This window comes from Bubalus kerabau, chromosome 8 (assembly GCF_029407905.1).
Source record: "Bubalus kerabau isolate K-KA32 ecotype Philippines breed swamp buffalo chromosome 8, PCC_UOA_SB_1v2, whole genome shotgun sequence".
Taxonomy (NCBI): domain Eukaryota; kingdom Metazoa; phylum Chordata; class Mammalia; order Artiodactyla; family Bovidae; genus Bubalus; species Bubalus kerabau.
Genome location: NC_073631.1, coordinates 91,254,338 through 91,277,655, shown reverse-complemented (window position 1 = coordinate 91,277,655; position 23,318 = coordinate 91,254,338). Strand labels below are relative to the sequence as shown.

At 38.8% G+C, this 23,318-nt stretch overlaps 1 protein-coding gene across 2 annotated transcripts in view; it reads left to right on the top strand.

Moving 5' to 3' along the window:
* Positions 1-7,011, top strand: part of WASL (WASP like actin nucleation promoting factor) — an 83,967-nt gene extending 76,956 nt beyond the window's left edge. For both annotated transcript variants that reach the window (XM_055590820.1, XM_055590821.1), the window contains 2 exons: positions 1,127-1,235; positions 4,340-7,011. In XM_055590820.1, the coding sequence (XP_055446795.1) occupies positions 1,127-1,235; positions 4,340-4,401 (171 nt within the window). In that variant the 3' untranslated portion in view covers positions 4,402-7,011. The remainder of the gene's footprint in view (positions 1-1,126; positions 1,236-4,339) is intronic.
* Positions 7,012-23,318: the final 16,307 nt, after the last annotated feature.

Sequence of the window (23,318 nt, the reverse complement as noted above, 5' to 3'; positions counted from 1 at the left end):
AAGTCCCTAACCGTCACGTTCCCCAGCATCCATAAGTTCATTTTCTAAGTCTGTAAGTCTCTTTAATGAGACCCTTTAATATTGATTTTTTTCCCCCAAATGTAGTTTGTATTAGATAAAGTAAACAGTACTTTAGTTGGGGAAAGTTAGTTGCCCTGTGAGGTACATTTTGAAGGCTACCCATCTGATCTCCTTAAAGAGAAGTTTCACATACATGAGAAGGAAGGTTAATTTTGAATTATAGTATATATATTGTCTATTATACATATTTTGAATATGTATGTATACATATTATACATATTTATACATTATATGCTATGCTATGCTAAGTCACTTCAGTCGTGTCCGACTCTGTGTGACCCCATAGACGGCAGCCCACTAGGCTCCCCCATCCCTGGGATTCTCCAGGCAAGAACACTGGAGGGGTTGCCATTTCCTTCTCCAATGCATGAAAGTGAAAAGTGAAAGTGAAGTCACTCAGTCGTGTCGAACTCTTAGTTAGCGACCCCATGGAGTGCAGCCTAACAGGCTCCTCCGTCCATGGGATTTTCCAAGCAAGAGTACTGGAGTGGGGTGCCATTGCCTTCTAAGTTATACATTATAACTTTATATTAAATATAATATTTAAAATTATAAAGCTTATTAGCAGAGTTGAATTTTTCAGGAAAATATAAGTCTCTTTAAATGCTCTTAGATATCTTGAAGTGTGCTTCTCACCTAGTAACTCTAGCAATCTAAATATGTCCTCAGTTTTATAAAATATCCTTTGATAACTGTTTTAAAGTTTCTTATCAGCCCAGGTTTTGTGTATTAGAATAAACAGAAGTAACCCAACTTCAAGGGCAAGTAGCAAAACTTTTGATTTTTAATCTAAATTTGGAAATCTGTTGATGGCCTATACATTAAAAATGGAAAATATATCTTACATAAGTCTTCTAAAGCAGCAATTTTGTTTTTTTTTGTTTTTTCTTAATTCAGTTAATCCTATCCTGGGCTTGATTGTTTGCTTTTTTGGTTGTATTTTGTTTTAAAATAATGAAGTGATTGTAAGAGAGAAAGATTTTCTGGAGAGAGAGACTTCTTGATTAGGATGTATTACTCAGTTTTGCTGACTTTCTTTTCCAAGGTAACTGATGCCCCAGAGTCTACGCCACCAGCACCTGCACCCACTTCAGGAATTGTAGGTGCATTAATGGAAGTGATGCAGAAGAGGAGCAAAGCCATTCATTCTTCAGGTATATTTGCATGTGTATATATATAGTTAATAAATTTGAATATTTGAAGTTCTGTTTCTCTTTTTATTCTATGACAGTCTTTTCTAGATTTTCTTCCTGCTACTGAATAACTTATTGATATAGGTTCTCAGACTTATTTTAAGACGTTGTCACTGTGACTAGTCTGTTTGAAGCTTAATGGAGGCCATGTCATAACCATAAATTGGAAGAACAGTTTTGGCAAAAATGGCAGTTTTGTTTCCCAAACCAGAAGTATTAATAGAATGCCTGGCAAACAACTTCTTAAAAAAGACTTAACATTCCTGTATCTCATTCCTGAGACATTCTTGTAACTTAAGAAATTTAGGTTTCCCTGATTTGTAAGAATTGGGACTGAGAAATGAGATAAATTGTATTGTTTCTGGGGTTTGCTAAAGAACCCTAGTTTTTTGTTTTCTCTTTTTTGTTTTTTCCCAAAACATTATTTGCATAAAATAGTTTGTACTTGTGGTTATTAAACATATGCACACCACCATTAAATGAGTATCATTTTTGAAAGAGAGAAAGAATATGGGTTTTGCTACGGTAATGGTGGAGATTTACTGAAGAGCATGATGTACTAGAAGCAGATCTTTGTTCTTATTAAATCTATTATTTATTCTCTGTGGTGGACCTCAGTTCTCCAGTTTGTTACATGGAGAGAATTCATAAATCAGATGATTGATATGAATAGAAAATTATTATGCAAATAACCAGAAGGTTGCTGAGCACATAGTAGGTGCTCAATAAATGTTGTTTTCTTTGTTTATTTCCCTTTAAGGATGTGGATGTCTACGATCCTTTAGCAACATTTGTTTTCCTTAAATAGGCATTTTTATTTCTATACTGTGCTAAAAAGATGGAATAGGCTAATTCAGTCCACAAGTATTTATTGTGAGATAATAAGAAAAAAATAAAAATCCCTGCCTTTATGGAGCATGCATTCCAGTGAGAATGAGAGAGACAATAAATAAAACAAATTAGAAAATATGTACTTTAAATAGTGATACGTACTAAGGACAGAAAGTAAGCAGAAAAGGGAAAAGACTAACAGACTGTGAGAGAGAATTTCATTTATCATAGGATAATGAGGCTTACCTAAGATATCATTTGAGAAAAGACTCAAAGGAGTTCAGGGAGTAAACCATGTAGAAAACAGGAAAGTATGTACAGCCAGTAAAAACTCCCTGAGGTTGAGGAACAGTGCCAAGGTCAGTAGGGGTGGAACAAGAAGAAGAATAAGGAAGAAAGAGAAAGAAGAATAAGGAAGAAAAAAATAAGGAAGTAGTATGAGAGGTGGCCGGAGAAGGCAATGGCACCCCACTCCAGTAGTCTTGCCTGGAAAATCCCATAGACGGAGGAGCCTGGTAGGCTGCAGTCCATGGGGTCGCTGAGAGTGGGACACGACTGAGCGACTTCACTTTCACTTTTCACTTTCATGCATTGGAGAAGGAAATGGCAACCCACTCCAGTGTTGTTGCCTGGAGAATCCCAGGGACGGGGGAGCCTGGTGGGCTGCTGTCTATGGGGTCACACAGAGTTGGACACGACTGAAGTGATTTAGCATAGCATAGCATGAGAGGTGGCAGGAAGCCGAGAGTAAGGCTTTGGAGGCCATGAATGTGGTGGGAAGCCACTGGAAGGTTCTTAGCAGAGTAATGAGTGGCAGTGATCCAAGCAGGAGATGATGCAGCTTTGAATCAGATTGGTAGCTCCTGAGAAGTGGTTGGATACTAGTTATACTTTGAATGTGGATAACATTAGGTTTGTTGATGGATTGAAAACAAGGTTTGTGAAAAAAGGAGTGATGGATGAGTCTGAGGTTTTTGACCTGAGCAACTGAAAGTGAAGTTTTCATTAATAGAATGGAGACAGATTTAGGAGAAGCAAGTTTGGAAGGAAAGATAGGAATTTGATTCTGTATGTATTAAATTTGAGATACTTACTAAAAATTTAAAAGTAGATGTTGAGTAGGCATTTGGTTATGAGTCAAATTCAGGGGAGAGATGTGAACTGTTAATATAAATCTGCATGTCATTAGGTACATGGTATTTAAAGGAACAGAACTGGATGAGATCATCAAAGAAGTGGGTATAAACAGAGAAGAGAAAGTCTAATAGAGTTTGGAGGACTGGCGAATGTGGTATCTTAGAAGTCAAGGGAAGAAGTTTGAAGGAGAATGTGGTGATCATCTGGGTCAGATGGGCGTGATGGGTCACAAAACTGAGAACAGAGAATTTAGCTTTAGCTTTAAGAGAAGGGAAAGGCTACCCACTCCAGTACTCTGACCTGGAGAATTCCATGGACTGTATATCTATGGGGTCACAAAGAGTCGGACACGACTGAGCGACTTTCATGTTCAAGTTCACTTTTAGTGATAGTAGGTCCTTGGTGACTGGAAAAGAGCAGTGCCAGTGGGTTCAAGAGAGAATCAGGGTAGAAAAGGAGATTGGGTATTGGGGTGCCTACTCTGTTTCCTATTTATGGCTTAGTGCTGATGCGGTTCCTACCTGTCACTGGAATTACAACTGAAATCAGCTAAACAATGTACAAGTATATATTTTTTACAGCTTTTCTTTGATATGTGTGTTGATTCAGAGAAAGTGAAGTTTTAGTTGCCCAGTCTGATTCTTTGCAACCCCATAGTCTGTAACCCACCAGGCTCCTCCCTGCATGGAATTCTCCAGGAAAGAATAGTGGAATGGGTAACCATTTACTTCTCCAGGGGGTCTTCCCAACCCAGGGATTGAACCGGGTCACCTGCATTGTGGGCTGATTCTTTACCATCTGAGCCACCAGGGAAGCCCTGTTGATTCAGAGAGATCAACTCATGTGATTTTACACATAAGGAAGCACAGGTTGAAACTGGTTCTGTAGAGATTAAGGAACTAGAAGAATCCAAGTCTTCTTACTCCTAATCTTCAGCTCACAATCAAATACTCTTTAGATGTATTTTATTGATTCATTTTAAACCATTTTAGTAACTGGATTCCTCCAGGTTGTATTTTAGAAGTTGAATAGCAAGAATTATGTCATGTCATTTTATTTATGTGTATGTTTTAATTGTCTTACTGATTCTCTTCTAGATGAAGATGAGGATGAAGATGATGATGAAGATTTTGAGGATGATGATGAATGGGAAGACTGATCTATATATTATATATATATATTTTTAAGGTGAAATACTAAACACTACTTTCTGTCTATGGATTCTGTAAAATTATCATGTAAATGTTCTACCAATTTGCTGTATATTTTTGTTGCCTTTTTGCTTTTTTTTAATTAATCTGTGCAATACCTCATTTAATCTGTAAGGGTTTGTCATAATCCTCTGCAAAGCTACTCCCTGTGACTGTGTGCACGTTTACACCAGGATGCTCACTTGATTTGTGAGTGTTTTTCATTCCATCAACAAGGGAGTTTAAATATTATATGTGAGACTGACAAAAACCTTAATGTAATTTAGTTACAATGCCAGAAGGAAAACACTATTTTCATACCCTACTTTTTCTGTACCTAAATTTTCTTATTAAAATCTAGTATAGCACTACATTCTTTTTTAAGTGATGCAAACCTTAGTTTATTTAGCCCCTTCTTTTTGAACACATGCCACATGAACGTTGAAACTGATATATTGCACAGTTCTCTAGACTTCACTACACTGATGCAAGTTCTCAAATTTTAGCAATATGCTCTACGTAAAATCAGTACAGAGATGCTAGTTGGGAAAATGAGTAACACACCTCTTACAGCAGTATTGCCTGTTGTACAGATCTGGTATTTGGAGGCTGGAATCATAAGGAGCCCTTGCATCCCTAATACTTGACTGAGGTTATTTTTGTGTTATAGTAAATGTGGCAGGCTCTTTTTGGCAAAAATTTTTAAAAAGTATTTTTGGTATTATTCTGAAAGAAAAGTTAAGATGTTAAAGTTTAGGGGATCTTAGATATAATTCCATACTACATGAACTGAAGGAGGCTATACATTGTGGTATTTGATTAATTTACTATAAAAAATTCAGAACATAAAAATGAAGTAGGATTAAGTATTTTTATTTTGCAGTCTGTATGAATTGAGATCATTCAGAAATACCAACCATAGAAATCTTACCTAGTTGGCAAAGGTATACCCTGTAATAGTGAAACTATAATATGCTGGGTGTTTTTTTTTTTTTTAATTTTGATAATTTCTCAAGGTTTTTGTCAAATGTCAGGTGAAGGGTTACCTTTTTCTTAAAAGATTGGTGGTCCCAATGTCAAATTTCTTGGAACACAAAACCCAATGATAGATTTTTAAAAAGCAAAAATAAAACTTTACAACCTGCATATTTGTTATATATGCTACATGATGTGTTAAAATTAGGGTTTCCTTGCCTCTCTACAGTACACTAGTCTGCCTAAGGGTGATTGTTTCATATATATAGCATTAATTATCATACCTGCCTACTTTACATTTTAGGTAGAAAAATGATCTGATTTAAATACAGACACCTATTTTTCTCACATTGAGTCATATACAGAATGTAGTTCCAAATGTATTTCATTACTATAGTTACAATATCCGACTAAAAATTAAGTTCTCTATAATTGTACCGACCAAAATCTAGTTATTGGCATGATCTTGACAGGCTGGACCTGCAAGATGTGGCTTGAATTTTAACCAGTTATCACATAATCTCTAGTGATCATGCATCTAGTTATCATGAGAAATAATTTAAAAGGTTTTGTTGCTGAAAGCAGTAAGTGGTGCAGTACAATAGTTAAGTTATTCAGAGAATGTTACCTACTTTGCAGGAATAATTTAAGCTCATGGGAAAGATTCTAGACTTTTTGTTTCTTGCAAAAAAACAGTGCCCTCTGCTGCTAAAAACCTTTTTCTGCTTACTTTTTTTTTTTTTTTTTTTGTGGCTTAATCTCTGTGGGTCTGGTGTGGATGAGGCTGGACAACAACTAACCAGTAAAATTAGGAATTTGTGCAAATGGTAAATAGAACGTTTTAATTATTTTAAATAATATTGATCGTTTTCCTTTTTGTTTCTTTCTTTTAGACATTATATAAATTTTTTTTACAATATCTTGGAAATGTCTTTAATGCCAATTTAAGATATCTGTTCACTTTGGGGCAAGGAATGCAGGGTTTTCTAGCTAACTTTGTTATGATAAAGATTTATCAGGAGCTGCTCTGAGCAGAGGATATCAAATCTTCGAATTGGAAACACAATTCTAAACATGTGAGATGGCTATAAAATTTGCCAATGGTAATTGAGTTTATTCTTTCTTCTTAAAGGACAAAAAAAAAAGACTTTTGTTGTTGCACAAAGTCTAAATTAATATTGGTTGAAACACAGCAGCTGTGGGATTCAGTCCAGGCATGAAGACTAAATCCACTGTAGATGTAAAGGTTGCATGTTTTCAGTCCTCCACCACCTCGCACCGTGGACAGCACAATACCTGTGCGTCGTCTGAGAGCTTCCCACATGCACTCCAGCTAAATGATTGTCTGATAGCCTTCGCGTTTAACAAACTAGCATGAGGCTTTTTATATCTAAATGCTATGTGATAGACAATTTCAGCTAGCCACATATTGTATGTATGAGATTCATAAAGACTTTCAATCATTCATTTCCATTTATCAACTGAAATTTTGTTTAGTATGTGAATTTTTTTTTTTTTTTGAAATGTATAGTGAATAGGATGTTGCACTGGTGGCAATTCATCATGGAGCATAATAAAATTAATTTGACCCAAATAGTATAAAATAGTGTGTTTTCATTTGTTTATTGTTAAGAGATTAAAATGGGCAAAAAAAAAAAAAAAATTCAAACTGTTTAATAATGGATTCACAGCAGTGAATGGAAATGGTTAAAGTTTTCAGCCAACTGCATGCCCTGAGAGTTGGAGTGTGCCATTAAATAAACTTGGTGAGCAAAAGAATGTTACACCCTGTTCTGCCGGGAAACGTGACAGCTGCCCAGCTGTCCCTCCAGGAACCACTGCTGTGGTATACAGAGTGTTCACATTGCAAGGTCACATTGGAACTTGTGCACACCGAAAATGTTGCACTTTCCTAAATCAGAGTGATAGTGGAGTTTACTGGTAGTTTCAGTAAAAGCCAAATACAGTAGTTCGTGTGGAAGGAACTTAAAGAGCTTTGCTATCAAAGGTGGTGCTTATTTTTAAACAGGAAATTCAGTTTTTGATAAGTAGAATTTTCCGTTCTACTGACCCGGGCACAAGTGGGTGTCTGAAGATTAAGCTGAGTTGTGGAATCTGTTGTGTAGGATGCTACAAAATGCCTTCTAAAAGCATTAGTCACATTTAAACATTTTCCATAATGTTATGTCCTTTTACAAATTTGTTTCTGTTGTACAAATGTGAACCCTTAAGAATGTGTTAACCACACTTTTAAAAAGTTTTTTAAAGAGAGAAGTGCCTTAGAATTGCTTTTGTCATATTATATTTATGTATTTAATGAAGAAATTCTTGAAATTACTTACTCTGCTTTAGAAATGGAGTTCTTAAAGGAGAACTATAGGGAAAAGGCCTATTACAGTACAATGGAAAATTCTTTATGGACATTTTACTTAGGACACTTACCTTACTGACACTGTCACATCATACCTCCAAAACAGCATACTTTTTGTAATCTCTTGTTCTTTTATTCTTAGATTTTTTTCCTTTAAGTGTGCTTTTTAGTGAAGCCACTAGAAAAAGGCATAATAACCTGGCTCTTACGAATATGATGGGGAACTTACTTTGCAGTTAATGTTAAGACTGTCTGTATCTTTTGTATGTGCTGCATGGCATCTTCCTTTGCCATGAGGGAACCCATTGAAAATTTTGGATTTATAAATAACAAATCTGGATAAATCAACAACAGCTTAAACTTTTTTTTTTTTTTTTTTTTTAATTTATACCAGTGATCAGGCTTGCCTGATGGCTCAGATGGTAAAGAATCTCCCTGCAATGCAGGAGACCCATGTTCAATCCCTGGATTGGGAAGATTGCCAGAGAGGGAAATGGCAACCCACTCCAATATTCTTGCCTGAAGAATTCCATGGACAGAGGAGCTTGGCAGGCTACAGTCCATGGAGTTGCAAAGAGTTGGACACAACTGAGTGACTATCACTCAACTCACTAAAAAAGAAATGTTAATTTGCACCAGTGATCAATTTACTGATACATACATAGTATTACGTTTTACACAAGTCCAATGTAAATCTAAACCAGCCATGTGTACCACTGTCAAGATCAGTCAAGATATGAATAACAATTACTTTGAGTAAAATATAACAGTAGCTTATAGGTGGTTTCTAGCTTAGGTGTTTGCATATTGGGGCATTTCTGATAAATTTGAAGTACTCTTAATTTTTTAACAACTGCAAAATTTTCTTATCCTTAGTAAGGATTTTTTAAAAATTGGTTAAGAACTACAGTTTTAGCAGTATCAAATTGCATTATGGAAATTGAAGTTCCGCGTGTCATATTGGCATTTTTTAATCTTGAATTTGGTTGCCATGTCTTGACCTAAATTCAGTCTTATCATAGTTCTTGCTAGATGTTTGAGGATTTTCATCAAGGCCAGCATCAATATCTCCTTATTTAAACTGATTATTAAATATATCATGGGCATTAAAATATAACAATAGTCTCTGATCCTCTCCTTCCTTAAATCTAAAATACTTATGTCACAACTGAAAAACACTTGGGAGACCATCGAAGTTATATCAAGCATATACTCATATCCTGGATGAGAGCATGTCTGGGGTAGTTGAGGGACTTGCTTGAGGCCCATTAGAGCCGAATATTAATAGTAGAAGCCAGATCTGACTACTAAATCAGTTGCTTTTTCCCATATACCATAATACTGTTTTATTCTTGTTTTCACTGTTTTTCTTAAGTTGTGGATAGATTGCAGATTTACTTTGTTTCTGCAAGATTTATGGCTACAAATTTCACCCTTTCTCACATGTCAACTTGATGTTGATAAAAGCCTCTAGCATCCTGTTCCCGTCTTTGCCTAGTAAAGCAGGCTGGCTTTGACGAGCCAGCCCCTGACTCTGAAGCATGTGATGGTATCTTGGCTCAGTGATGGCAGTCACCCTACATTGTCCAAGCATTTAGTCAGCACAGGACACCTTCTGTCATTGAGTACTGAGTTGAAAACAAATTGAGGTTTTTATTCTACATCCAAATTCTTTTTATTAGTTTCGTGTAAATGTGCATTGCCTTTATTTAAACGTAAGTATTTTATAAACCCTTATGGTCAATGGCCTGACAGAAAATTACTTTGAGAATGTATTAATCTTTCTGCCTAATTATCAGCCAACAGCTGTACTGTCAATTTATAGACCAGGAGTTCTTCCAAGGAGCACAAGGACAAACTGGACACTTGAAATCCAACTTTTTGCTTCTCATTGTTGAGACAGGAGAATTCTAACTAGGTTGCATGTACTTCACCTTTGCTGTAAAGGGGACAGGAAAATAAAATATTTAGTATTTGTGGTGTTGAAAGAAATTAAGTGAAGGGAAAAGACATTATCATGTCCAGTAAACTTTAGGGAAATCAACAAAACATAACATCTCAATTCTGTAGTTGTCTATTTGACAACTTGGGTCCTTAAATCAGCTTCCAGGCCTAAAAAGAAACCTTCTTTTTTTTTAATGAGTGGGAGTCTAAGGAGGCTGAGCATAGAAAAGAATTTTGTGTGTGTTTGTCTACACAGAATTTGTGTCTCCAGCCATTGTTTTTAAAACTGGGATTGAGAGAAAACTCAGCAAGTAAAATTAAGTGGGTTCGAATCTCCATTTTGAAGGATAATAACTAGTTAGGGGAAAACTGATGCAATAGAATATTTGAGTTCTGTTTGTTTATTGAGCAAGGATGTAAGTGTAGAAGGGCCAACTTCTTAGTTGTGTATTCAACTAAGGCTCAATATAGTCCATTCAGATAGAAAATTTTTAAGTTTCTTAAAAACACTGCCAAACTTTCCTGTGGGTATTTGCTGAAGGTTGTGATGTAGGTAACATTAATAGTAATTATGAGAGTCTAATAAACCTCATCCTATAACTACTTTCCAAGCCACCTCTAAATGATCTATTATAGTCTTGTTTTCATGCATGAATGCCTCCAAATCCCACAGAGCATGATTATAAGGTCCTGCTGCCTCAGGCTGTTTAGAAAGTTCAGGTAGATTGTGAGCCAGTTGAATGCTTTAAAATCTCTACTAGGGCCTCACAGTTTATAGCCAGCATGCCTGGGACAGCCTGACATGGTTCATGCCAGTTAAACGACAAACAGAGAACTTCTACAACCTGAGCCCTGTCGGCATCCTTTTTACTTGACATTTCATTGCTTTGATTTCTAGAACCCAGAAGAACAAAAACTTGTTGACAGGAGTCACTGCAGTCAGCCCTCTGTTTCTGTGGGGTTTGCATCAAAAGATGAAGGGCCAGTTGTATTCCCTGTACTAAACCATATTATTTTTTATTTTTTAATTTTTAAAAATTTTTAAAAATTGGTTTCTTTTTTTAATTTAATTTTTTATGCCATACCATGCAACTTGTGTGATTTTAGTTCCTCAGCCAGGGATAATGAGAATGAGAATGCAGAGTCTGAACAACTGAACCACCATTTTATATAAGCGACTTCAGCAGACTTGAACTTTGGTATCCATGGAATTCCAAATCCTCTGTGGATACTGAGGGATGACTGTATTTTTCATATATGTTTCCTCACTTCCCAGCTAACTGAATATTAAACCAATCATTATTCCATTGGTTATTCCAATAGCCTGCTTGGGAAAAGATGGTAGGGAGATAACATTATGCATTTGAGTCCTGTTTTGATTCTATAAAACTTACTCTAGTCATTATGTACAGTTCAGTTCAGTTGCTCAGTCATGTCCAACTCTTTGTGACCCCATGGACTGCAGCACACCGTGCCCTGTCCATCACTCCCAGAGTTTACTCAAACTCATATCCATTGAGTCAGTGATGCCATCCAACCATCTCATGCTCTGTTGTCTCCTCCCAGCCTCAATCTTTCCCACCATCAGGGTCTTTTCAAACATTGCCTCAGGTGGCCAAAGTATTGGAGTTTCAGCTTTAGCATCAGTCCTTCCAATGAATATTCAGGACTGATTTCCTTTAGGATGGACTGGTTGGATCTACTTGCATCCAAAGAACTCTCAAGAGTGTTCAACACCACAGTTCAGAAGCATCAATTCTTCAGTGCTCAGCCTTCTTAATAGTCCAACTCTCACATCCATACATGACTACTAGAAAAACCATAGCTTTGACTAGATGGACCTTTGTTGGCAAAGTAATGTCTCTGCTTTTTAATATGCTGTATAGGTTGGTCATAACTTTTCTTCCAAGGAGCAAGCTTCTTTTAATTTCATGGCTGCAGTCACCATCTCCAGTGATTTTGAAGCCCCTCAAAAATAAAGTCTGCCCCTGTTTCCACCCTTTCCCCATCTATTTGCCATGAAGTGATGGGACCAGATGCCATGATCTTCGTTTTTTGAATGTTGAGTTTTAAGCCAACTTTTTCACTCCTCTTTCACTTCCATCAAGAGGCTCATTAGTTCTTCACTTTCTGCCATAAGGGTGGTGTCATCTGCATATCTGAGGTTATTGATATTTCTCCCAGTAATCTTGATTCCAACTTGTGCTTCATCCAGCCCTGCATTTCGCATGATGTTCTCTGCATATGAGTTAAATAAGCAGGGTGACAATATACAGCCTTGACGTACTCCTTTCCCTATTGGAAACCAGTCTGTTGTTCCATGTCTGGTTTTAACAGTTGCTTCTTGACCTGCACTCAGATTTCTCAGGAGGCAGGTCATGTGGTCTAGTGTTCTCATCTCTTGAAGAATTTTTCAGTTTGTTTTGATCAACACAGTCAAAGGCTTTGGCATAGTCAATAAAGCAGAAGTAGATATTTTTTTGGAACTCTTGCTTTGTTTGATGATCCAACGGATATTGGAAATTTGATCTCTGGTTTCCTCTGCCTTTTCTAAATCCAGCTTGAACATCTGGAAGTTCTTGATTCACATACTATTGAAGCCTAGCTTGGAGAATTTTGAGCATTACTTTGCTAGTGTGAGAGTAATACATACATACATCCATTCTTTTTAAGATTCTGTTCCCATATTGTTCATTACAGAGTTTTAAGTAGTGTTCCCTATGCTATACAGTAAGTTCTTATTATCTATTATATTTTTCATTTTTATTGAAATATAGTTGATTCACAATGTTGTACCATCTGCTTTACAGCAATGTGACTCAGTTATACACATATATACAGTCTTTTGTAATATTCTTTTCCATTATGATTTATTACAAGATATTAATATGGTTCCCTATGCTATACATTAGGACCTTGGTGTTTATAAACCAAACTATTTTAAATAATTGTTGTTACTGTAATTTGGAAGTAGGCCACAACATAAATCTCTCATTCCATGTATTAATATATTTCTACCTTAGGGTAATAAAGTAAATTCATGTGACCACATAATTTTAAGACCCATTGAGAGATCAGGCTTCCGTCTCAACTGTCTGCCAGATCCCTAGTAGGTTTTTGTAGTTTATTACCTTGACGCAACTAAAATAGAAAGTGTATGTACATGCTAAGTTGTTCCAGTTGTGTCAGACTCTTTGCCACCCCATGGGACTAGTCTGCCAGGATCCTCTGTCTGTGGAATTCTTCACACTTTAACAATGATATCAACTCATGAGAATTGTTCTGACAAGTCTGGAGAAGCAAACTTGAGTCTATGTCAAGATCAAAATATAGAAACCTTTTCCCCAAGTTTTGGTTTCCATGCCTTAATTCCCAATGGCATTTTTTTTAAAGCATCTTCCCCAAAGATAGAAACTACTACACAATGTTGAATAGGAAACCGGAAGAAGCAACAGGTTTCAGAAAATTATGAGGCTGCTTCCCAGTCTTCAGTTACTACTTCTCTTGAAAGCATTGTCCCCTTAAGCCATCCTCTAGCTTTACTTTTTTCTCTGACTCAAAGCAACAACCTCTATTCTGCTCACCTCTCCTAGAAATTATCCAACACAATTTTTGGCTATTGTTGTATGGTTCCAGTCACCCCTCCCCCATGACAGAAAATAATAATTGGTAACCAGGAGGGCTAGCTAGGGAGTATGAAATACACAGAAGAGGACTTGGTTTTGCATGTGTGAGTTCTTGAAACTTGTGAGGTATTTTTGGGACTTGGGGAGACACAATGAAAGTTGGCTTCTTCTAAGTATTAATGATATCAAGAACACCTTCAAGTAAGGACTATCCTGGTGGTCCAGTGGTTAAGACTACGCTTCCACTGCAGGAGGTGTGGGTTTGATCCCTGATTGGGGAACTATTAATAAGATCTTGTGGCCAAAAAGAGATGGGGTTGGGGGAGAACACCTTCAAATATTGGTTCTGCTTTGTATGGGGAGTACATTACCTGCCCACACAAATATTTTTCTAGTAAACACTGTCCCCAGAGGGCACAGCTAACACTTGCCCACTTAGCTTGCAATTCTCAGTGTAGATGGATTTCTGACTTCCTCGGCGAGGCATCCCCTGGTCCTGTCTCCTGTCTGCAGAGGAGCACCCAGCTAGCTGTGAGCACCCAGCTAGTTCAGACCAAGCCACTTTTTGATGATAATGATGAAGCCAGTAAAGGGGCTTCCAGAAGCCCCTTGGCTGTACTTTCGCCACTCCCAGACCTTTCATCACTGAGATGCTGAGAAAAATCAGGTTTAAAGGGACCCACCATTTCCAGGCAAGAATAGTGGAGTGGCCATTTCCAACTCTAAAGGATCTTCCCAACCCAGGGATCAAACCTGCATCTCTTGCATCTCCTGCATTGCCAGGCAGATTCTTTACCAATAGCACCACCTGGGAAGCCCCACATTGGAATACTTAGTAAGTTGGGCATGACATGAAATGTTTTACATGAGAGAGTTATTATTCCAATTTTTTAGTCAAGCGAATGCAAAGTTGAGTTAAACAATTGGCCCAAAGTCAAATAGTAAATAGGGGCTTCCCTGGTGTCTTAGATGGTAAAGAATCTGTCTGCAATGCAGGAGACCTGGGTTCGATCCCTAGGTTGGGAAGATCCCCTGGAAAAGGGAATGGCAACCCACTAGTATTCTTGCCTGGAGAATCCCACAGACAAGAGAAGCCTGGTGTGCTACAGTCCATGGGGTTGCAAAGAGTTGGACACAGTGAGTGGCTAACACATACAAATAGTAAATGGCAGAGCTGACCATCAGACTTAGGTCCGACTTAGTACAAAATACATACCCTAAACCACTATAGTTCTCTGCCTCCTAAGTGCATTGACACCAGTAATGATCTGAATAAACAATTAAAATACTACTCCTTTATCTTTACTTCAAATGTAGAAGGCTTGGGATTGTTCTGCTTTTGCAATGCAAAGACCCAGAGGGAAATGCTGTCACACTCTTTAGTTCAGTCGCTCAGTCATGTCTGATTCTTTGGGACCCCATGGACTGCAGCACACCAAGCTTTCCTGTCCATCACTAACTCCCAGAGCTGGCTCAATCTCATGTCCATTGAATCAGTGTTACCATCCAACCATCTCATCCTCTGTTGTCATCCCCTTCTCCTGCCTTCAATCTTTCCCAGCATCAGGGTCTTTTCCAATGAGTCAGTACTTCCCATCAGGTGGCCAGAGTATTGGAGTTTCAGTTTCAACATCAGTCATTCCAGTGATTATTCAGGACCGATTTCCTTTAAGATTGACTGGTTTGATCTCCTTGGAGTCCAAGGGACTCTCAATAGTCTTCTCCAACACCACATTAAAAAGCATCAATTCTTTGGCTCTCAACTTTCTTTATAGTCCAACTCTCACATCCATACATGACTACTAGAAAAACCATAGCCTTGACCAGACAGACCTTTGTTGGCAAAGTAATGTCTCTGCTTTTTAAGATACTGTCTAGGTTGGTCATAACTTTTCTTCCAAGGAGCAAGCGTCTTTTAATTTCATGGCTGAAGTCACCACCTGCAGTGATTTTGAAGCCCCCCAAAATAAAGTCTCTCATTGTTTCCCCATCTACTTGCCATGAAGTGATGGGACCAGATGCCATGATCTTTGTTTTTTGAATGTTGAGTTTTAAGCCAACTTTTTCACTCTCCTCTTTAATTTTCATCAAGAGGCTCTTTAGTTCTTTTTCGCTTTCTGCCACAAGGGTGGTATCATCTGCATATCTAAGGTTACTGATACTTCTCCCAGCAATCTTGATTCCAGCTTGTGCTTCATCCAGCCCTGCATTTTGCATTATGTTCTCTGCATATAAGTTAAATAAGCAGGTGACAATATACAGCCTTGATGTACTCCTTTTCCTATTTGGAACCAGTCTGTTGTTCCATGTCCAGTTCTAACAGTTCTTCTTGATCTGCATACAGATTTCTCAGGAGGCAGGTAAGGTGGTCTGGTGTTCCCATCTCTTTAAGAATTTTCCACAGTTTGTTTTGATCCACACAGTAAAAGGCTTTGGTATAGTCAATAAAGCAGAAGTAGATATTTTTCTGGAACTCTCTTGCTTTTTCTGTGATCCAGTCGATGTTGGCAATTTGATCTCTGGTTTCCTCTGCCTTTTCTAAATCCAGCTTGAACATCTGGAAGTTCTTGGTTCACATACTGTTGAAGCCCAGCTTGGAGAATTTTGAGCATTACTTTTCTAGCATGTGAGATGAGTGCAACTGTGCAATAGTTTGAACATTCTTTGGCATTGCCTTTGTTTTGGATTGGAATGAAAACAGACCTTTTCCAGTCCTGTGGCCACTACTGAGTTTTCCAAATTTGCTGGCATACTGAGTGCAACCCTTTCACAGCATCATCTTTTAGGATTTGAGATAGCTCAACTGGAATTTCATCACCTCCACTAGCTTTGTTCTTAGTGATATGCTATTTAAAAAGAGAGAAAAAAATATGTTAAAATCATGCAGCTAAACCAGCAGCCACTAAAGCAAACCAAGGCAAGTTTTGAGATTACTACAGCCTCAGATTTTTGGAGTATTCGTGAATAGAATCTTTTATCATTTTTTGTTTGCTCATCCCCAATTCCCATTCCTCCTCCCATCACCATCAAAACATTTTTTTTCCATTTAAATGTTAGCTTAGGTAACTGGCATGCTTAATAATCCCAGATGCTTAATAAATGATTACAAGTGATTTGAGTCATCCCAAATGCTTAATAAATGATTACACAAGAATTTATTTGGAATTACCTCAGAATCCTGTCTCTGAATTTCAAGTAACCTCTGTCAATGTGTCTCTTTCTTCAAGCATTTTTCATTGATTTCATATTTTTTCACCCGATGGTGACTTTTAACTTATGACAATCATACATGGAGAAGAAGCTGGATTTGTTTTGCCTTTTATTCTTTAGCTTCTCTTAAAAATATTTCACATTTGTAAAAACAAATTTTATTGATATTAATGACAGCTTCTAGGGGTAGAAGCATAGATACCATCCCCATAAGTTTTGATGGTCAAGTTTCTTGTTACACTTGTTATACTTCGTACAAGTGTCTCGGAGAAGAGTCACTGAAAAGTCTTGGCAGCATTCAGAGAAAAATAAATATATGCATTGGAGAGTATGCTCGTGCTCCTCCTGACTGTGTTATTTTCAGTTTTCTGCTGGTCTCCTGCATATTCTGTACCCCCCAGCTGAAAACTATGATAAAGCAAGAGCCACAGATTAAAGTATAACTGCCAGAAAGATGTTCAAAAATACATATAAGTGAATGTATTTTCCCTCTGACACTTCTTTAAATGTCAAAAAAAAAAAAAAAGCTTAAGTTTCCCAATTTTTCTCCAATGTAAAGAGTTTCTCCCACTGCCATTTGTTGCATTATTGGTTCACGTGTATGTTAAGTGCGGCTGCCACCCAGCCCCAACTTGGAGAATTAATGCTTGAGAAATGCAAGAAGGGCAACTTCCAAATTGTAATCTGAGACTTGACTTTAGATTATTTTTGTATTTATGTACTGGTGGCTCAGAGGTAAAGAATCCACCTGCAATGCAGGAGATGCAGGTTCAGATCCCTGGGTTGGGAAGATCCTCTGGAGAAGTAAATGGCTACCCACTCCAGTATTCCTGCTTGGAAAATTCCATGGACAGAGGAGCCTGGTGGGCTACAGTCCATGGGGTTGCAAAAGAGTCAGACACGACTTAACGACTATACAACAATGACTACACAGATGGATCAACTGAGATTTCATTCAGGAAGAGAGAAAATTTAACAGTTGGTGCTACGGATAACAGGATTTTGATCAGAGATGACCAGACTTTCCAAATACATACCTAACTTTTAAAACTTCTAAACATATAACCACAATAGTCATGTTGCTAAGAAGTTGCTGAATTTGTCATAAAGCCTACATGGCTAATTACACAAGGTTTCAATCTGAGACAAGTGATTAGTCATCTGAAAATTAGTGCAGAATAGCCAATGAGCAAGCAGATAATAGATCAAAGTAAAGACGTCAGCTTTGGAGTGCGAATTTGTCTAATGAATTCAATGTTAGGGGGTTAAAGATTATACAAATTTGACCTCAGGATGATTTATTTAGAGAACAAGACTTTTGTTTTCCAGTTGTCATTCCTCGGCTCACCCAAACACTCATGACTGTATCCTGAGGACAGATCTGAGATCCCACGGGAGAAGGGGTGGAGTGAGGCTTCGAGGGGAGACAGCCAGCAAGAGTGGATGCAGATATTCTTAGAGCTCTGGCCTGCCATGCACACAGACGGACAGCCTACCATTGGCTGCTCTCTAGAGAAGCCCTCCTTCGAGCTCCTTAGTCTCCACATGTAGTGGAGTCTAAGGCAGTCTCCTGCCCTGTCATGAGTGGTCATAGTGGTTTGGTCGCTCAGTCCAACTCTTTGCAATCCCATGGGCTGTAGCAAGCCACATTTCTCTATCTATGGGATTTTCTAGGCAAGAATACTGGAGTAGGTTGCCATTTCTTTCTCCAGGGGATCTTCCCTACCCAGGTATCGAACCTGAGTCTCCTGCATTGGCAGGCAGATTCTTTACCACTGAGCCACCAGAGAAGCCCCACCCTGTCATAGACCCTGGGATAAATCTTGCCTCTACACTTCCTTTCTCAACCACTATCATTTTTGGTTCCTCATCACCCTTTAGCCACCTGGGGAGGAATGGCAAGGATATATGATCACATTGTCTCTTCATTGCTGAGCAGCTAATCATCTCCACCAATTCGTATGTATTGAGTGCTTGCTGTTTATTAGCAATGAAGGTAAGATAAAGTCCCTGATCTCTAGGATATAGAATCCAATAGGTGAGCAGGAAGATTAAGACATCTACATAGATAGCATATATAATGCAAGGCAAGATATACATTGCCTTGTATTATATATGCTATATATATAAGTATTGTGAGACTGTGGAATGTAGAATACAAGAGGGGAGGATGATGGAGGAAGAAGATGAGTTCAGCCTTAAATACACTGTGTCTGGGGTGCTTATTCTTTTAAAAGAGTGGATTTAGAATCATAAGGGTGGTATTTGTGCTGGAGGTAAGAATTTGGGCATCATGTGGTAAGAGTGGAATTTAAAGATGAGACTTTGGATGAGGTCACCCAGGGAGAGTGTGGAAAAGAATAGATCTCCTTTGAAAGATGCCCCTTTCCCCATCTCCTTGGTGCAATAAGTGACTCATCTTTCAAGGAAGGTCTTCTGAAGAATGAGTAGGTGGTCCCTAGATGTAGAGAGTAGAAAGGGAATTCCGGGCAGAACGATGGTCTGTGAAAGGTGTGTGTCAAGAGGTGGCATCACTGATTCAGTGAACTGCACGTTGCTCAGTATGGCTTAAGCATGGGGAACATGAGGACAGATTGATCTCGGGTGGTCTCAGTCTACAATGACTTGAGGCTGGGCTTGGGTTCCCAGGCAGAGATTGAGGCTGAGTCATGGTGGTGAGAGTACTAGATCCTAGCCACTAGGCTGGTGGTCTGTGACAGGGGACCTGGCCCTTCAGCTTTGCAGAAAAGAATTCTCACAAAGACAGAAAGTAGTCCCTGATGGCTCAGATGGTAAAGAATCTTCCTGCAATGCGGGACACCCGGGTTTGATCCCTAGTTCAGGAAGATCCCCTAGAGAAGGGAATGGCAACCCACCCTAGTGTTCTTGCCTGGAAAAAATCCTCGGACAGAGGGGCCTGGAGGGCTACAGTCCATAGGATTGCTAAGAGTTGGACATGACTGAGCGGCTAACACACACACAGTGAAACAAGTAAAAGTATTTATTAGTAGAAAAAAGAAGTATAGTATGTGTAAATAGAGCTATCTCAGAGAGAGAGAGAGTTACTGAGTTGCACCCTTTTGACAGTTTGAATTACTTTTATGGGGCATTCTTCTGGGTTTCCTTTGGCCAATCCTTTTGGTTTGCCTGAGTCACAGTCCATATTTGGTGTATCTCAGGATCCTCCCGTGAGTTCACACACAACTTTTAGCCAAGATGAATTATACCACAAAGGCCTATGGGTAGAGCATCCCTTGACATCACTCTCATTTTGATCTCCAAGGAGCTTTCCTGAGTATGTATAGTTGGGGAGGTCTCCTGACTCGGAGAATGAGAAATACGTGGTCTGGGTAGGCCCCAATTTTAATTGTCCTGCTATTCTTGTTTTGGAGTTTTGGTCCATAGGGAATGAGTCGCCAATCAGTTTATCCTTGGGGGCCCCATCTACTGCCTGCCTCAAGATGAGGATGAAAGATCGGCAGGGCCACATTTTCCAGGCCAAGGGAGCTGAGCTTTATTCTGTAGAATGTGAGTTATCACAAATTGCATTTGGGAAAAATATCACTTAAGCAAGTAGAGAAAAAATGGGCAAGGGAGAATGGAGACAGAGAAACCAGTTAGGAAGCAATTGGTTAGGAAAAAGTCAGTTCAGAAGCAACAGTCCAGATAACAGATTGTGAGTGACTCCTCAAAGGTTTTTATGGTGGTTAAGGAGAGGATATGACATTTTTAAGAGGAGAAATTCTATTCATGGCCATAACCTGAGGGAAACTCCTGTTAAATTAAAGCTTCTGATCTGCCCCACTCTGACCAGTTTGCATATGCAAAAGTAAACTGGAGCTGCTCGTTGGCAGGAGTTGAAGAGCGTTGAATTTGCTGTGCAGAACAGAATGAAAAGAACTTGGAACTCCCAGGAGTGATGTAGGAGGATAGTAACGAAGACAAATCATGAGAGAAGAAGGAGTGATAAACTAACAATAAAATACAGACTATCATGTTGTATAAAATGTAAGTAGGGGGAAAAAATCTCAAATAGGGAGTTAGTCCCTCTGTTACTGTTGTAACATATGCTTGAAGTCACCGAGTCACTGTAATAACAACCTTTCCTTCATTTCCCGAATTTTCATGTAATAATTGAGGCTGTGGAAACCAGGAAAGAGGGCTGATTGTCACAGGTCCCTTGTCACATTAGGTCACTGTCGACTGAAATAGGGCCAGGCAACCATAGGTTTGCAAGAGGCATGTTTGGTGCATGGAGCGAGACAACCATGAGCAGATAAGCCTCTAGCCCCTACCCCCTTCATCCCAGGAATTCTCAGAACTCTTTGGACTGTCATGGAGGTGCACTGAGGTTTCCAGTTAACTTTATCTTGATGATTAAATGCATGTGTATGGCACATACAGTCTTGCCTGCTGGCTCAGATGGTAAAGACTGTGCCTGCACTGTGGGAGACCCGGCTTCAGTTCCTGGGTTGGGGACATCCCCTGGAGAAAGCAATGGCTAGCCACTCCAGTGTTCTTGCCTGGAAAATCCCAAGGACAGAGGAGCCTGGCAGGCTACAGTCCATGGGGTCACAAAGAGTCGGACACGACTGAGTGACTAATGTCACATCACATCATATGCACATACATATGTCACTTTTATTTGACATGAGGAAAAATATGTACATAATATATGCATGTATTTGTATCTAAATATGTAAATATTACATATAAATAAGATTTTATCACATCAAGTAAAAATTATAGTAGATACTTGTGTATGTAAATACATCTGGTTGGCCAAAAATGTTCATTTGAGTTTTTCTGTAAGAAGGTACAGAAAAACCCAGATGAACTTTTTGACCAACCCAATATATACAATATAATACAATATAATGACATACCAGGAATATGTGACTTTTAATTCTAAGGTTTGTGGACGCTCCGACCCTCCTCAAGAGGAGCATATCCGTTTTCTGAAGCATTTGAGTTATCGCACTCTACCCCTCCAACCTGATGTCCATCTTCACGGCTCCCATGAACTTGCTCCCACCAAGAGCACCAGTTTGAGTGAACGCCTTTGAGCTCAGGAACACACTGAGGCATTTTGCGCTGCCAACTGGCCCTTCCTTAGCGCAACTCTCTGCTTTGCCACCTGACTCTCCTCTGGTTTTTCTTTAGACATACTCAGTCAGCTTCTGCCCTTTTCTTGGAGTGACCTCGTCCAAACCCCCATCTTTAAGTGCTACTCTTATTAACCCCACAAATCCTTATTTCCAGCACAAACCTACCTTCCCCATAATCACTATTTTCAAATGGACAGGTACCTCAGACACAACACTATTTAAAACTGAACGTATCTTCTTCCTCCAATACTTGCTGTATCCTGTTCTCCCATTTTGTGGCACGACTATCCACCCAAACGGCCCAGCCTGAACATGTCAACCTGGACGCCTCTCTTCTGTTGCCCCCTGCCTCTCTTCATCTAATCAGTCACTAAATTCTGTGGAGCATGCGCTTTCTCAGTCTCTGCTTTATCTGTGGAGCACGCGCTTTCTCAGTCTCTGCTTTATCTGTTCTGACGTCTCCACACCTACACAGTATTCACAGTCTGTCTGCATTTCTTCATTTCTAGGTCATTGCAGTGGTCTCCTTACTGGTCTTCTTGCCACCAGCCTGGGCCTCACTGAGTCCATTCTTCTCTCAGTCACTGTTGTTCAGTCGCTCAGTTACAATCGACTCTTTGCAACCCCATGGACTGCCATGCTAGGCTTCCCTGTCTTCACTGTCTCCTTGGTCAAACTCATGTCCATTGAGTCAATGATGCCATCCAACCATCTTATCCTCTATTTCCCCCATCTCCTGCCCTCAATCTTTCCTAGCATCAGGGTCTTTTCCAATGAGTTAGCTCTTTGTATCAGGTGGCCAAAGCCATATTTTTGCAAAGCTATATAAACATCATGTCATGCTTTTTGAAATTCTTTGATGCTTGCCATGACCTTCAGAATTAATCCCCATTCTTTAGCTTACACTGAGCTGTTCAGGGTAGACTATTGTGGCTCTTAGACCCTTCCAGCCTTTTTATTCAGACATAGATAATTTTATGGACTTTTGGAAATTTGTCTTACCAAGCCATGCCTCTGTGGTTCAGTAGGCATATGATTTGACTGAGAGAAAGCTGGTAAACATGACAGTTTGGTCGAAACCTAATTTCCAGTTTTGGTGCACCATAATGATGGTGTATTCACAAACCCTGGCTAACTGGGGGATGGCTTCTCAGCTGTGATTTTTTTCAGTCAGTCGTTTCTTCTAGCGGCTTTTCAGAAAAGTTAAATGTTAGAATGACTCAAAAAGATAAGTTGGAACAAACCAAATTCCAAATCAGCAGTCTAATCAAAATAACCTAAATATCGAAGTTATTAAAATTGCTTAAATAAAATACAATAGGTTATGTGATGGTATGTAAGTTATATGTGTGTTTAAATATGCATTAAGAAGGGTCTAAAAGGATATACTAAAGAGTTGTCAGCAATTCTGCATGGGTGAGATTGTGGAGATTTTTATGTTTTTTGCCTTATCTGTATATTCTAATTTGTCTTAATGATCACATACTACTTTTGTCAAAGACCATACAGAAACTATTTACTAGTACTAGTCTTAATCCACAAAATCTATCAATACTAGAAGAAAGACTGAAATATTAACTCTTCACCAAATTCTTGCTTTTTATGGAATGACATTAACCCTATGATTTTCTATTTTCGGTAATACCCTGTTC